Below are 15,494 nucleotides of genomic sequence, written 5' to 3'. Positions count from 1 at the left end.
GTTTCTTTCACTTTACCTTGTTATATTTCAGCTTGAAATGGGCAGAAACCATTCCTGGCAGTTATTACTAATATTATTTTAGCATTTTTGGCTGAAGAATAACGAAATTTGAATTTGACGGAAATCGTACAATCGGGCGTACAATCGGCAGATGATATGTTTGAAAACCTATTGTATATAATTATTGTCAAGTTTAGCTCGAACATCCATTCAGTGGGGGCGGTTCCAAGCAATTTAGGCAGACTGGAATATTTTGATCTGGTTTACTTGGGATCTTTACTTTTCAATTTCACACTATTTTAGCCCTAAATGAAGGTAATTATGATGGGACCAGTGTGGCCGAAACACGCGAAATTGTGCAATTTTACCATATTTTAGAGCCTAAACATGGTATTTCTTCGGGCAAAAAAGGAAAATGCACAAGGCAATTATTGCTTAATTTTTCTATTAGGATTTTTAAGGGCGTCCCCCACATTTGGGCAACATATTTCGTAATTATTGGTACCACTGCTATTCAAAGTGTCCCGACTCTCATGGCAGACACTTATGACACTTTCGTTCCAACTTATACCCCGAACTTAAATGTCGGATAAAAGTCACGTCGATCATATCATGCATGTATAAAATCTCTGTCACTTTCTATTGATATGAAATATATTTGACCAGACGTGGCGTGGGTTGGTTGTTTAGTTTGCTGACGTGACTCATTTTACGCACTCACGACTTTCATTCTTCTAGATTTGTTTAGATTTTGTATGATACAATTATTATGTGATTATTACATAAACTAAAAGCAAATCAATTGAATATAAATAAGCAAGCGTTTAGGATATTATCAGATAGCAATAATATTAAATTATTTTGAACATAAAAATCCGACGTTACCATGGTAATGAAAGATACACACTTCTTAATGATCAGATTGCAAGTATTACATGGACTCAAATCAGAATGCGGAAAATGGACATGCAAACAAACTGAAATGATTAAGAAAATGACATACATACCCCATCGCCATCCCCTGCCCAACACCCCACCCCACTACATGCACACCTGGACACCTGTTAGCCTCACATACATCCCCATCTGTGTGCATATACAATATAGCCTACCCCCTTCACCCCCTCCGCAAATCAACCCACACCCGTGACAATCACATACAAAGACACCCCACAGTCCACATCAGCAAACACATCCCACATGCAACCAATTTGGAAATACGTGCATGATAACATAACATGAGCTAACAATATTCGTGTTGTGTGGTTCACCGGGATGTGGTAAGTGTACGCTAAAAACAAATTTGCATGCAGGTGAGATGTGCGTGTTTTCCTGTATACGGACTGCTCTTTTTCCTGTTTCTTACTTTGCAACTGATTGTTGGTGATATCTTGCCAGGTTTCAATAATAGACATCTTTACAAATATATATGTCTCAAGGTAAGACACTAAAGGTAATATACAGCAAGCTTTCCACTAGACGACACAAAATCAAAGCTGCTTTCATAAACATCTCAAAAAAGTAACTACCCCCCTTAAATAATGCCCATTATTCAAAAACGGGCGATTGCATTACAAATCTGTGATATGCTTTGGAAGCAGAATTTATTTCTGAACATTTTGACACCTCATTTGTAGCAATTAACTAAATATATTAAAACAATGTAGCCCAAGATTTGAAAGTTGCAGTCAATTGTATTGATTTTGTATTCAGTATAATGAAAGGAAATCTGTGTACGTGTATTGATATAGGCCTATCAGAGTGCTTTTGTATTGTGTGTAAGTGCAACTTTCAAATCTGGACCTCACTACATAAATTGACCGGTGTTTTATATTCTTTTCTGGGCTATCGTATCAAATGACGTGTCAAAATGCGCAGAAATAAATTCTGCTTCCAAAGCTTTTCACAGATTTGTAATACAATATAGCCAATTTTTTAATAATGGCAAAAGGGGGGGGGGTAGTTACTTTTTTTTTAGATATTTAAATCTTCTTTGAAAACATATTTATTTATTCTGGCATTTTGTAATAATTGTAATAATTGATTCCTGATGTTTTTTTGTTTTGTAGGCCTACATGTTATTTTGTTTGCTTACTGTTTTTTGTTTTTTGTTCACGTCTTCGGTGTACAAGGGTTAGTACAAGGAACTTATACGATGTCCTCATTCACAAACTGATACTATCTGTCCATCGTATAAGACTGTTACCGCACGGCAACTGGTTGAAGGAATATTACACAGTCAAGAATAGGCTCCATCATTTTTTTTGTTCTGAACCCTCCCAGTCTCCCAAAACATCAAAACATCAAAAGCGTTGCACTTATACTTACTTAAGACTGTCCTTTTTCATATAACTTAGACAAAGTAGGGCCAACTTGCCTAGAAATGGTCAAATTTTGGCAAGAAATATCTCTGTGTAATCCTATGTAAGTCCCATATCACATCGTTATCGGCCAGAGTTTTTTTTTTCTGAAGTTTGGTTGGTACCCACCAGCGTCATGCATGTGACGTGACACGGCTAAAATAAGCGACCGGAAATCGGGGATCGTTAAAACGTCAACAAATTTCAAAACATAGAAAGCAGTAAACTTATTGGCGAGCGGTCCGAATTTTGAGCCATAAGTTTACGTGGTGAACTAGTACAAGGGTTAAGCGCTATAAGAATTGTTGTATTATTATATTATTATTATACTGATAACTTTCGGTCCCACCCTATAATTTGAAATCATTTAGCCGTTACTATTATATGCTAAACAAGTTGGAGATTGGCAAAGCATTGCATCCAAATTGGTATACTCTCTAAAAAGAGTGAACTGATTTTCACTCTTATCGAGTAAAATTGGCTCCTATTCGAGTGACAAGAGAGTAATATAATTCACTCTTAAAATATTGATTAGTGTTCACTCAATTAAGAGTGAATTACCACTTTTTTGGAGTGAGAGTCATTTCATTTCCACTCTTTTGAGAGTGGGTTTCAGTCTTTTTAAGAGTGAGAAAGCACTCTTTTGAGAGTGAAATATTTCAAAGAGTGATTGTCACTCTTCAAGGACTGGTCCCTATAGAGTCACTCTTTGTAAGAATGAAAATTCACTCTAAAAGAGTGAGGCTATATTACAGTTAGCTTACTTGAATTCTTTTTTGTGTCACCCTGTAATAGAATTCATTCTCATGAACAGATGAACTCTACTATTCGCATGACCTGTAGATTACTAAGAGATCTAATTAAAATGACAATAGACGTATTCTATATATGACCAGAGCCGATGCATGCAGTCAACAATTACATGCATGAAAACAAGTTTAATACCACCGTGTGGGAACGATATGACATGAATGAGGTTTACACAAGATGACGCCCGTTTCTCTCTATTTATAGTGGATTTTAAAAACCATATGATTATTATCAAAACTATATAAAATTAAATTAAATCTGAAAATGATTTTGAACTCAAGATGTCTATATCGGATATTGGACGATGTGATACGCCGTGGCTGTCGATGCTGCTGTGTTTATGTGTGGACCGTGTTGTGCTTCCAATTATTTGGTAAGTTAATTATTTAAAAACAAAATCATTAATATTTATTCAATAATAATTTGAAATTAATTTGAAGTTGGCCTATAAAATTATGGAATGTTACGACGCCATAAACGTTCAGATTGGGGAATACAAGTTTCTTTTGTTTGCTCAGTAATGATCTCTCATTATTGATCATTATTTTAATTAATTAACATGGTTATAATACTTGTGACACGAGCCGAAAGTACGAATTAGAGTTACATTTACGCACTGTGCACCATGACAAATGAACACATCGGGGAGCAATTTAATGATACAAGAGAAAACGGAATGTAAACAACAGAAAACAACAGATAAGTTTAACATATCTGATCTGTTCAATTTTGACACCATAACGTAATTAACCCAGCCAGCACAAATCGTTTTCAAAAACATTCGCAAAATGATAGTATAGCGAGAAAGTTGTAAAACACCGTTTAAATGTCGGGTTATGTAAAAGGTGTAAAACATCATAACATTTTAAATTGTTACCTGCAAAACATTCTAATATAATGTTATTAAACTGTTGATTTGCCAAAATATTTGGCTATAATATTTTGCAATATTTAAAAGTAAAATGTTGTTTTAGTGTTTTTTTCCTACAAAATTTTTTTACAATCTTTAGGCCGAAAAAATTGTTTTCGTTCTTGCCCTCCCCCTCGGTGCTGTAGAGGGCTTATCCCTCAGAATATCACATTTGACAAAAAAAAGAAAGAAAAGAGTCTCCTTCTTAATTTCCGCAAGCATGAAAAGACCGAAAATTACTACAAAATGCTAATTTTACATTAAAAAACCAACAACAACAAAACTCCCCCCTCGCCAATTCATGAAGCCCTTCTGAACGAGAACCAAAACATTAATTTTATATGGCCTTATATTAACCCGACATTTACTGTCATTTAAACGTTTTGACAAAAACGTTTGAAAACATTTTAAGTACACAGGCACCAACTATAAAAGCAGACTTTATTACACGGATAATTACAAATAAAATTATGACAGTCATTAACATTATAAAATACCTTCATTAAGTACTTAGAGAGGCATTATAGTTTTAAAACGCAAAGAAAATAGTACAATAGTATACCGTTATTTTAATATAGGAAACATACATGATGTACTAGTATCTAGATTTCATTTTGCAAGAAAATGATAATATTGAGAACCAATCATATGCTCCTCAATTGTTATTATTATTTTTATTATTATTTAAAATATATATAATTGTCATCAACAAATCCATAAAAACCCATCTGACATGTCTGAAACATGAATAATTTTATCTGTAATCTCATCTGATAATTTTACACGAAATGTCATCATGACAAAATTATTTTGACTGTGAACAGATTTTCCACCGAATTTTACTCCTTTTAACAACACAAGTTTGCTTGATACAATGTATTTTTAACGATGTTAATGTCGGTATAATGATATATATAATGATACATTCCTTTCAACATAGATATATGCCTACATCATAGATAATACTTCTCCCACACAATCCGATTAATTAATCATCACATTTCTATGTTTTGTTTATGCCTGGCAACGATCGCTACCTGTTGAATAGTCACGCAAATCTCTCCCAGACAGGCATTCCCTATACAGCAGAACGCTCCATTGATCACACAATTAAAATGACTAATCCGCCGCTGATATGACCGAGGCCTTTTCAATGTAGCTTAATGTCAGGGAATAATAATAATTGAAATTATTTGCAGTTTTCAATAATTGTGCCTTTATTTTGGTTCCTGTGTGGGGCCTCGTACATTTCCCTTTTTTTTTTTTTTTTTTTTTTTTCTTTTAAATATAATGTTTTTGGCCTTAAGCCTATTATTTTAACTGATCTTGTAAAATCAACATGTTCACTATCGATATTCGACATTTTATTCGAAAATTATTGTTCTTCGATATTGAACCAAAATTGAACTGTTGTAACCTTCACCATGTTCATTATTATATTGATCACATATAGGGTGTCACCTATGAATAAATAAACAGGATCAGGGAGATGCTTCGATTTGCTGTACCAAAGGATTGGGCAATATATTGTGAGGGGTGGGTGGGTAGATGGGGTGGTGGGGGTGTGTGTGTGCTACCACGCGTCCTATGTTTTGGGCCTTTGTTTGGTGGTACTCTGCGCTGCGCGATATATGTTTCATACTGAAAGGAATGTCGTCTTTCCCGTATCTGCAAAACCTTTGATGAAGAGTTTCTTATTTTAACGTCCACTCGTGTCTGTTCAACTGGGGTGCGTGTGTGAAGGTAGGTGTGCATCCCGAGGTGCGTATGATTGGGGTGTAATTGCACACACGTACGGTGGTAGGTTATTGTCCCTCTTTACAAATGTAACAAGATACATATTTGGTGCATACGCATATGATTGAACCTCGCGCCAATCGATCCCTGTTCAACGTATAAGTGACGTATATTTTATTGCTTAAGCTTTGGAGAAATAGGGAACCCTGAAAATAGGGATCCAAATTTTATGATTCTTCTTATAACTATAAAATTATTCGGTGTACGACCCCAGGTTTGTTTTATTGTATTCCTTATTATTTTTCTCATTCATTTGACACCACTTCGAGGTAATACTAGACACCACTGACCCACCATAAAACCATTTATCCACCATGACACCCCTTGACCAAATATATTAACCCTTGATGACTCCTCATGACCCATGCACCATTACACTCCATGATACCCCTTGACCCGCCATGATGATAATACCTCTTGACTCACTATGACCCACCAAGACACCCCTTGACCTACACCGACGCCCTTATCCCACCATGACACCCATTCACCTACCATGATACCCATTGGCCCATCCTGACATCCTGTGACCCACCATGACACCCCTAGACCCATCCGTATTTCCCTTGACGCACTCCTCCTTGCCCCCAACATGGCACCCTGGACCCGGGCCTTGACCGACCCATTTGACCCTCCCGAAACCCCTTATCGTGGATTCGTGGCACTTTAGAACCAAGGATCCAAAATCAAAATGACAGACATGACCCTTAAAGAATTTGATCTATAACTGATATTTTCAAATTGACATATAAGGGACGTATATTTATTGCTTAACCTTTCCGGGAAGCTTTCCCTTTAAAGGAAATTTTATCAAACGCCCTCAAACTAAAAAAAATTCTTGTCAATTTATCACCACGCATGCTCAGTGCTCAATTAGTAGCCTATGTCAAGCTCTATATCCAGAAAACAAATTATCATTTTGTCAAAAAACACTATTTTCTCTGAAAATAGTAAAATTGTATATATTGTTTTATATTACACACTATTATCGCTTTAAAGGGGCATTGCCCGATTTAACTATATAAAGTTTTCTTCTTGATTGAATGACCTTTACCACCAATTCCCATCTGTGAAGTTTCACGCCGGTGTTTCAATTCATTTTGATATGAGAGCTAAAAATGTGATTTTCTAGTCCCATAGGAACACTGTGTATTAATTAATTGATGGACCAAACCAAAAAGGTGCAACTTTTCATTCATAACATTCAAACTAAATATCTTTGAACCCTGAAATTTCACAGGGTGAATGGGAAAAATAGTATCTTTTTTCTGATACCAACATTTAAACCACTTCCGGTAAAATCTGGGGTTCTGGGGATGAGGCTATTAGCGATCGGGCTATGCCCCTTTAATGTAAGGTAAATTATTAAAGCTTTTCTCCTGGGCTTTAATCCATTTCCCCATGTTCGATTCAGAAGTAAAAGACTACATTTTGTAGTAACTAAACACTAATACTGGTATTTAACACCGAAGGGATTTTCACTTTTTATAACGTACCAAACGGGACACCCGCGCTTCGCGCGGATCCCGCTAGATGAGTAAATGGGAGCGTTCACGAAAAGAGGAAGAATTACTGAATAGGTAGCATCATGGAAAAGGTCAAATTTATTTATCTAAACCTGTCCTTTCTTACATTTCCTTTTTAGCTTCTTTCTTTCTTTTCAGTTTTGTCTATGGGCCTATTTTGTTCCCATCGTTCGTCATGTTCGTGTTAAAATGTTTCTTACTATACGTTTCTCAGTGTTTCAGAGAGTCTCAGCGGACTGTGACACGCCGCCCGCGTCAGGTGCTCAAACTAACGCAACTACAGACAGATTTGCAGATGGGACAACATTAGAATATTTTTGCGGTACAGGGTACACAATAATTGGACGCCCAGTCCATCGGACGTGCTTAGGTGAAGACGAATGGACGGAAGGACCGGACACATATAATTGCCAGCTAAGTAAGATTTGTATGATAAAAACAGTTTCACTCATAAATATTTTAATTTCATCACGAATCTTGACCACCCCGTGATTAGTCAGTCATTTTAGAGTCCAGGGTGGGCACTCATATACTTTGGAGGTGAAGGGGTGTAGGGTTGTTAATACCACCTTTCAACATCGCTGTCACCTAGAGACACCATATTTTTTTCGAACACGTGCTCGGTCACGAAAGACCTCATATTTTCGATTGTCAGCCAAGGGCCAATACTTTTCAATTTGAACAGCAACTTTCATTTATTTTGGGGGGAAAAACCATTTGGAGACATTTGGAACTAACAATTCAATGTCAGAAGCTTCTTTAGGACTGATCTGACTCTCATGGTCGCACCCAAAGTTCCCATTTCTCAAAGAGGTTAGATTTCAAGGCCCTCCTAATTTAGGCCCAAAATGGTCTGTCTCTCGCCAGTCACTCCATATTGACATCAACATAGAGGAAACATAACACAAGTTTTACTCATACCTAACATGCCTAACTTTACACTCAAATCAAGTGTAGCTCTGATCTATATAGATTACATTTTTTTCTTTATTTTTTTCAGAAGTCACATCGATAGTAACAGCATGTGCAGTCAGCATAGCTATAATTATCATATTCATTGTCTTAGTCTTTTGTGCACTTAAAAGGTGAGAAAGGAATGTTTTACAAAGATTAAGAATTCACCTGGTATTGTCAATTATGAGTTTGGCTAAAAAAAGCATTATCTACTTTTTTCTGCTTTAGAGACGTTCATCTATGATATTTGCTATACCGTAAAAACTCGACAGTTAGCATATGTGCAAACATGAAGAGCCCCATCATCCACAAAAGTGTAAAGGGTTTTGTGCAAATCATCGATACACATATAGTAGTTATACGAACAAGTACACCCGAAAATGTGTGTCTCAACCGCATTAGCTCAGTTGGTAAAGCCCCGGACTTTGGTACAATTTCATCGTTTCATCAAATTCATTTTAAAAAGCGCTCGATAGTAAGCACATTATGCTAACTATCGAGGTTTTACGGTATTTCATTCCATTTGTCATTTCTTCCACAATGAGATTACCCGAATACCATCTACGAACTCATAAGATATATAAAACCCATGGCCGGTATAAATCGTGAGGCCCGGGTTCAAATCACGATTTTGTCCACTCTTCAATTTATTTTGTGTCAGTTTGCCCGAGCCTCAAAACGCCATTCTTCAATATGTGTGTGAAATAAAAGTGGCAAATGTGTTCACAGTTTTCAAATAGTGAGACAGTAATGTCCGGTTTCACATCTCGATTACCAGGCCCGTATGCAGATAGGGCACCCCCATATGACACACGTTCCTTTTTGCTATTTTAAGAAGGTCCAAAAGTGGGAGACCAATATAATTGACCATGACAGCGGTCCATTTATGGTGATAAGGTGTTCAAAAAGGGCAATTTTAGAGGGTTTGGCCACCCTTTATTACAAAATAATGAACAACTTGGGTGATGTAATGGCGATGAATGGGTGGTGGTGGGATATGGCGGGGCTATTCCCAGTAGCCTTTTTGATGTATGATTTTCACAAAAGGGCAGAATAGTGAAACCCGGTAAAATACCAACACTACATGGCGATGATATCTTATGACTGTATTTTGTTTTTAGGATACGGAGACCCAAAAAAGACATAGAAAACTTCAAAGGTGAGGAAGAACCAGAAGTTGGAGAAGATAACCCATATTTTATCCAATTTGGAGCAACAGAAGAAGATGTTGATTTAGACTTATTTGATATGGATCGAAATGGATATATTAGTGAAGGTACTACAGACAATAATGACGGTGAACTGCGGGCATCAACCCTGCCACGACCTACCGCTGAATTACCCGAGCTACCCGCTAACGAACTCAGATATAGCACTTTCCCAAAAACCGCCGGTAGCGGTGCTGTTTCTTCCAATGGCAAAGACAAAAATCACATCTATGATTCTATTAAACATGCTCCTCCTGAACTTGGGCAAAGCATGCAAATCAATAACGAACCGTTTACTAGACTGTGAGGGAGACTAGTACCGATAGCGTTATCATGTCAACCTGATTTTTACCATGATTTGGTAATGGATATTGGTGCTAGTATCTCCCTTTGAGTATTGTAAAAAGAGGTTATTAATTCTCATTAAACTTTAGCTTAAACAATGCAAGATTATTCAATGACGCTCAGTAACCAATTCTATGTACTCGGTAACCGGTACCCGTTGAGCCGCGTTGTCAATTTAAAAGCGCTAATGCTTATAATACCAGGTTTACGGTATTTCTGAGGAGTATACCTTGCTCAAGTTTACAGCTTAGTTTTATGGTCAACAGCCTCGGTTCGTCAAAGGGTTACGCCTAATACATTTTTGCATGCATGCAACAAAAAAGCAAATATATTAATATTTTTAACATACAACTTTTTAGTTTTATTTCAATAATAGAAATGCACTCTCGATCACATATAGATTTACTTAATAACGATGTAGAGTAGAACACACTCAATCGAAACACAAAAATGCAATTTAATCACTATCTTGTTATCTGCTGCCACTATTATAATAATGTATGAATTTGTCATAGACAATTAACAAATAATAAGGGCCTCCCTCACCAAATTTAGAAAAAGTCCGAACGATATACATGTTACAAGATACGACAATGGTACTCTTCATGCTGCAGCCTTTAACCATGATAACCTTAAATCTTTGAAAAATGTTCCAAGTATAACCTAAAAGGCTTTTCTTTCAGCTGTCCCGAATGCGGAATATTGAATGATTCTATACGAAGATCAAAAAGGTTCTGTAAAAACAAGAAGGAACCATTTTTGAACTGAAATAGGTTATGTCAAGAACCCTTTCTCTTGAGGATTCTACTCATGTACTTGTATAACAGTCAAGAAACCTTTTTCTTCTAAGAGTGTAATAATTTTATCTTAATACGCCTATATTTTCGCTCTAATACTACAAAATTCCTTTCACTAACTAATAATGACTTTGGCTGCCGAAAGATTACAATTCTTTTTTAAAGTCGTGATAACTTTCCATTTCAAATCTTGCCTGACCAAGCTAATGACTATTTTACAGTATTATCTTTACTCTTCAGTATCAAAATCTTAGTATTAAAAATACTAACCATGTTAATAACTGAAAACTCTACAACACAACTCATATTAATTTTAAGATGCAAAATTATTAAAATGACCAAGAAAGACACTTTGTGCTCTCTTCTTGTCCTTTCGTTATTACAGCAGAAACTCAGGACTCCGCATTGCCTTGCATGCATGAAATGAGCTACAGAAACTTACAAACAGCAAAATAATTAAGGTACCCGTTGTGTTAACCTCTGTATATCTTAAACAAAGACAACTCTAACTAGACAGCAGCAGCGCAATATGACACAGCATCTTTTAGCTCGGATTTAAGACCTCATTCGTTGAAATTGGTCAAAAAATAAAGACACGGTGATGGCGAAATCCCATGAAGATGTAATTCAAAAGTTGCAGATTGCTCCATTGGATTGGATACTCTGTTGATTTGTCTCAAAACGTCATCGAACAAGAGAACTAGCGCCGTGCTTTCCATTGATTAGAACATAAACAACTTTTGATTTCGTTCCTTCCTTTTTGATCACCGTTTCTTTCATTCTCGACCGATGTCAACAAATGAGGTCTTAAATCAGAGCTAAAGGATACGGGTATTGTTTGCTGGGTTTGATTTGAAATATCTGTCTTTGTTTAGGATATACAGGGGTGAACATAACTGGTATATGTACCTTAATTATTTTGCCGTCTATAGATCACATACGCATCCAGAACTTAAACTTAATTTTATAGAGTATAGTCAAATTGCTTATAGATCTTGAAACTTCTCGCAAATCTTACAGGCAAAATATTTGTTTTCATTTGGCAAATTCACAGATTCATTACTACGAAGATTCAAATGCATGATGGGAAGACAATCTCTTAGAAAAACGGTTCTGAGTAAAACTTAAAATGGTTCTTGAGCTGCGATGTATATGGAACATTAAACCGTTCTACAAAGAACAGAAAATGGGTTTGAAAGGTTAAAAAAAACCGTTTTAGACCTGAAGGGTTCTGAAAATGCCAGAAAAAAAATTTGGGGTTCTTTTAATTTTCAAGAACCATTTTCTTTTGAAGGTTCTACATACAGGACAGCCATGGGCCCTTTTAAGGGCATGATTCTCTGAATACGTTCCGTTGCAAAATTACTAGAAGTAGAACAATTAGATATTTACGCCCGCTTTACCATGTTTATCAAAATGATTCGAAGACTCCACTTGAACCAAAGCCCATGATATAAAATAACACAATGTTCGTGCGCAGAGATACGGGCAGTGAAGTACTCCCGCTTGCAACCCCCTCCTCTCTCTCACACGAAAGAGTAGATATTAAAAAAAACCCTGAACGACTGCCGTTCACCAGGTATATGGTAAGTGTTCGCTAATGATTGTCTTGACTTAAACCTTGTTTATTTTGTTTTTTCAATCTTTTTAATTTGAGTCAATTAAGTTTAACATCAGGCAACTGATCTTCTACAACGCTGACCATCTTTCCAACAGCGCTGCAGTTAGAGCTGCATGGAACCTTATTGTTGTTTGCTCTATTAGTCCTATTCATGGTTATGATACAAACAATTATTCAGGAATATAAAGTTGGTGTAAAATGTACAGTTAACAAAGATACCAATATGTTTGGTTGTATATACCCAGTGGGTGTAGCAAGGGGAAGGCCCATATGAAATGTCTTGCCCCAATCTGAGATGTTGGCCGCCCTGATATTTATTAAGAATTTTGATGTCTTTGTTGTTCTTTTATACCCTATTTTGACAATTTTCATCAAAATTGCCCCCCCCCCGCTTGAAAGTAGCCTTGGTCCCCTCTGAGCAGAGCCCCCACGGTCTCCCCGCTTTGAAAAAGTACTGGTTACGCTCTGTAAATCACTTTTTGGGCAAAAATTGGACATTCCAATCAATCAATTATATTAACAGCATATACCCACCCATTGATTCGTCAGGGGTTTGAAAATGGAAACAGCACAGATTATTGTTGCTTGCTCTAATATTGGGATGTTCCAGTTGAAATCCATACGCTCCCTATAGAAGACATGACCTTAATCTTCCACCCAACACAGTGAGTGTGAATTTCAAATATGGGGTTACTTGAATGGGTGACTCCATTTTAAATCTACACCCCCTGTGTGGGAGATTAAGATCATGTCTTCCATAAAGGGGTGTGTGTATTTCAATTGGACTAACCCATTCTGCTGGTATGCACAAAAAGCAGCATGCATGCAACGCTAATGCAAATGTTTCCTTCGTGTCAGAAGTACGCAATGGGCTATTCCAGAAAATAGATGCACACCCCATATAGAGGAGTTCGGATTTCCAGTCTTTTTGTCCAGTCGTGATTGTTAGAAATCCAGTGCTCAAAGGTGAAAATATCCAGTAGAAAAATAGTTCAAAATCTGAAATCCTCAATTTGAGAGCTCATTTCGGACAATTCCATGATTTTTATACGCTTTATTGCATTTCCAAGCTTTTTCCAGTAACATTGGTAACTGGAATTCCAGTCGTTTTCAGGAAGCAAGCCTAGAAATCCCGGGAGAAATCCAGATATTTCTTTTATTGAAAATTTACTCCTCTGTGTGCACTTATTTTCTGGAATAGCCCAATTAGGCTGGATTCTATACAACATTATATCCCGCAATGAAAGTCACGAAAGATACACCGAAATGCAATATAATCCGGTGCTTTTCAGGTATCTGAAACTAATGTTGATAGTGAATTCAGATTAATTTGACAGAATACAACGACCTCTTGACACCATAATTCGCTTTTTAATTCACGTAGTTTCCTACATTAACATTAACAACTTTAATTTGCTCAACAATATTGTTTTCGCCAAAGGTACAAATTCAGACAATGGATAGCGGGCTGGCTCATACAGTGGGCAGGCAGACATTCAGCATGGCGGTTATCTAAGAATTGATTTCATTACCATGGTTATCAAAGGGAGATATAGACATCATCATGATCATCTTCATCACCGATTGGAGGCAGGAGAAGTAGATGGGAATAGTCGTTATGTTCCATGATTTATTATTCTTCCAGACATGAACAATTAAAAAAAAAAGAATCGGGATGAAGGTTTGACTTCGACGTATAAAATTAATGTTTTGGTTCTCGTCCAGAGGATTTTCATGAATTGATAAGGGAGGGAGGGTTTTCCCCAATGTAAAATTAGCATTATTAGTAGTTTTCGGTCTTTTCCAATAGTGCTCAAGAAAGGAGGAGGCCCCTTTTTTAATGTGAGATTCTGAGGGATAAACCCCTAGTACTACAAAAAAAACTTGGAGGTGATCCATGTTCTCTAGTAATTAACTTATTTATATGTATACAGAAGTTTTCTAAAGTATTCCAAAGTCTAACAAAATTTGAAAAAAAAAATTTAAAAAATCTGACAAAACCCAGAAATTGAGGAGGGAGGGGACAAGAACCAAGACATTAATTGTATACGGTCTGAAGTAAGACTTTATTCAGCATCAATTCTCTGTCACCATGAACCACAGTCATGTTGTCCATCTCAGCGCACCAACACTGTTAGGTGTTTAAGGTTTCTGTAACACTTTTTAAACACTTCTAAGCGTTTATTGATCTTTTTCATTACAGGATTCCCTACCTTAAATACATAACCGTCAAAGTAAACACATATAGAAAAAATATTTAGAAAATAAACGCACATGCATTAACATTCTGAACAGTTTGAAAGTAAACATATTAAAATAATGTATTAATGTTTGCAATCTATAAACTCTCATGTGTTTGCTATTTGTGTTTATGTGTTAACGTTGGTGCTTAGGTGTTTAGCCAAGTGAAACTGTCCTATATACTTTTATTGTGTAATGTGTATATGTATAAATTTAAACGCCTAAAAGTGTTTCAGAAGTAAAAGGGAACATCAAAATCGATGGGTACCAATTATTTTGATACACCCCGTATTAAGGTGAGTCAGAGGAGAGCATGACCTTACCATGCTTACGGCGCATATTGAAACAAGAGGGGTGGCCATTTCCACCCCATGTGCATGATTTTTTTATCGAGAGTGGGAAAACGCTCAAAACTTATGCATATTATTGATTGACCTTACCTCAAGAATCTTAATAGCCAACATTGTCTGTCTCACGTGTCCTGTCCGGTCCTTGTCTGCACATAATTATGTCCTGATACGTCTTTTGATTGTGTTTCGTCCTGAATGTTTAACTTATTGTAAACGGTGGCCAAAAATGTTCGAGTTATGCTCTGTTTGACTTATCACATAATTTTGCTTTACCTATAAAAGTTGTTGAATGGTGAAATAAACTAAACTAAACCCGACTTATGGAAATAAAAATGTGATTGTTGGCTTCATTGACTCTGTTTCCTATCAGATAAAAGTATTAATATTATATTTTAGTAATAATTGCTAAACTAGAAAAATATGGCCCCTGCCATGCTACTCGCCTTAAAGAAGAAGCGGATATCATCACTAACATTAATGTTACGTTTTAAGGCTTCTATAAACATGATAAATATGCTCAAATGATCAAAATATAATCCATGATATTAAAGGCCCATTCAGTGATTTGCTCATCT

At 36.4% G+C, this 15,494-nt stretch overlaps 1 protein-coding gene across 2 annotated transcripts; it reads left to right on the top strand.

Annotated features, from left to right (window-relative positions):
- Positions 1 to 3,240: 3,240 nt before the first annotated feature.
- On the top strand, positions 3,241 to 13,940 carry LOC140166367 (uncharacterized). 2 transcript variants are annotated; one of them, XM_072189814.1, is made up of 5 exons: positions 3,242 to 3,543; positions 7,618 to 7,821; positions 8,404 to 8,488; positions 9,479 to 9,633; positions 13,770 to 13,940. In XM_072189814.1, exons 1-5 carry the CDS (start codon positions 3,435 to 3,437, stop codon positions 13,790 to 13,792), a joined length of 576 nt encoding a protein of 191 aa, XP_072045915.1. In that variant the 5' UTR covers positions 3,242 to 3,434; the 3' UTR covers positions 13,793 to 13,940. The 2 variants fall into 2 exon arrangements, with proteins under 2 accessions (XP_072045914.1, XP_072045915.1); XM_072189813.1 differs by lacking the exon at positions 13,770 to 13,940 and having other exon boundaries at positions 3,241 to 3,543; positions 9,479 to 13,733.
- The last annotated feature ends 1,554 nt before the right edge of the window (positions 13,941 to 15,494 follow it).

Source organism: Amphiura filiformis, chromosome 12, assembly GCF_039555335.1.
Source record: "Amphiura filiformis chromosome 12, Afil_fr2py, whole genome shotgun sequence".
NCBI lineage: Eukaryota > Metazoa > Echinodermata > Ophiuroidea > Amphilepidida > Amphiuridae > Amphiura > Amphiura filiformis.
The sequence above is the reverse complement of the archived record's forward strand: the minus strand, read 5'-3'. Positions and strand labels throughout refer to the sequence as shown.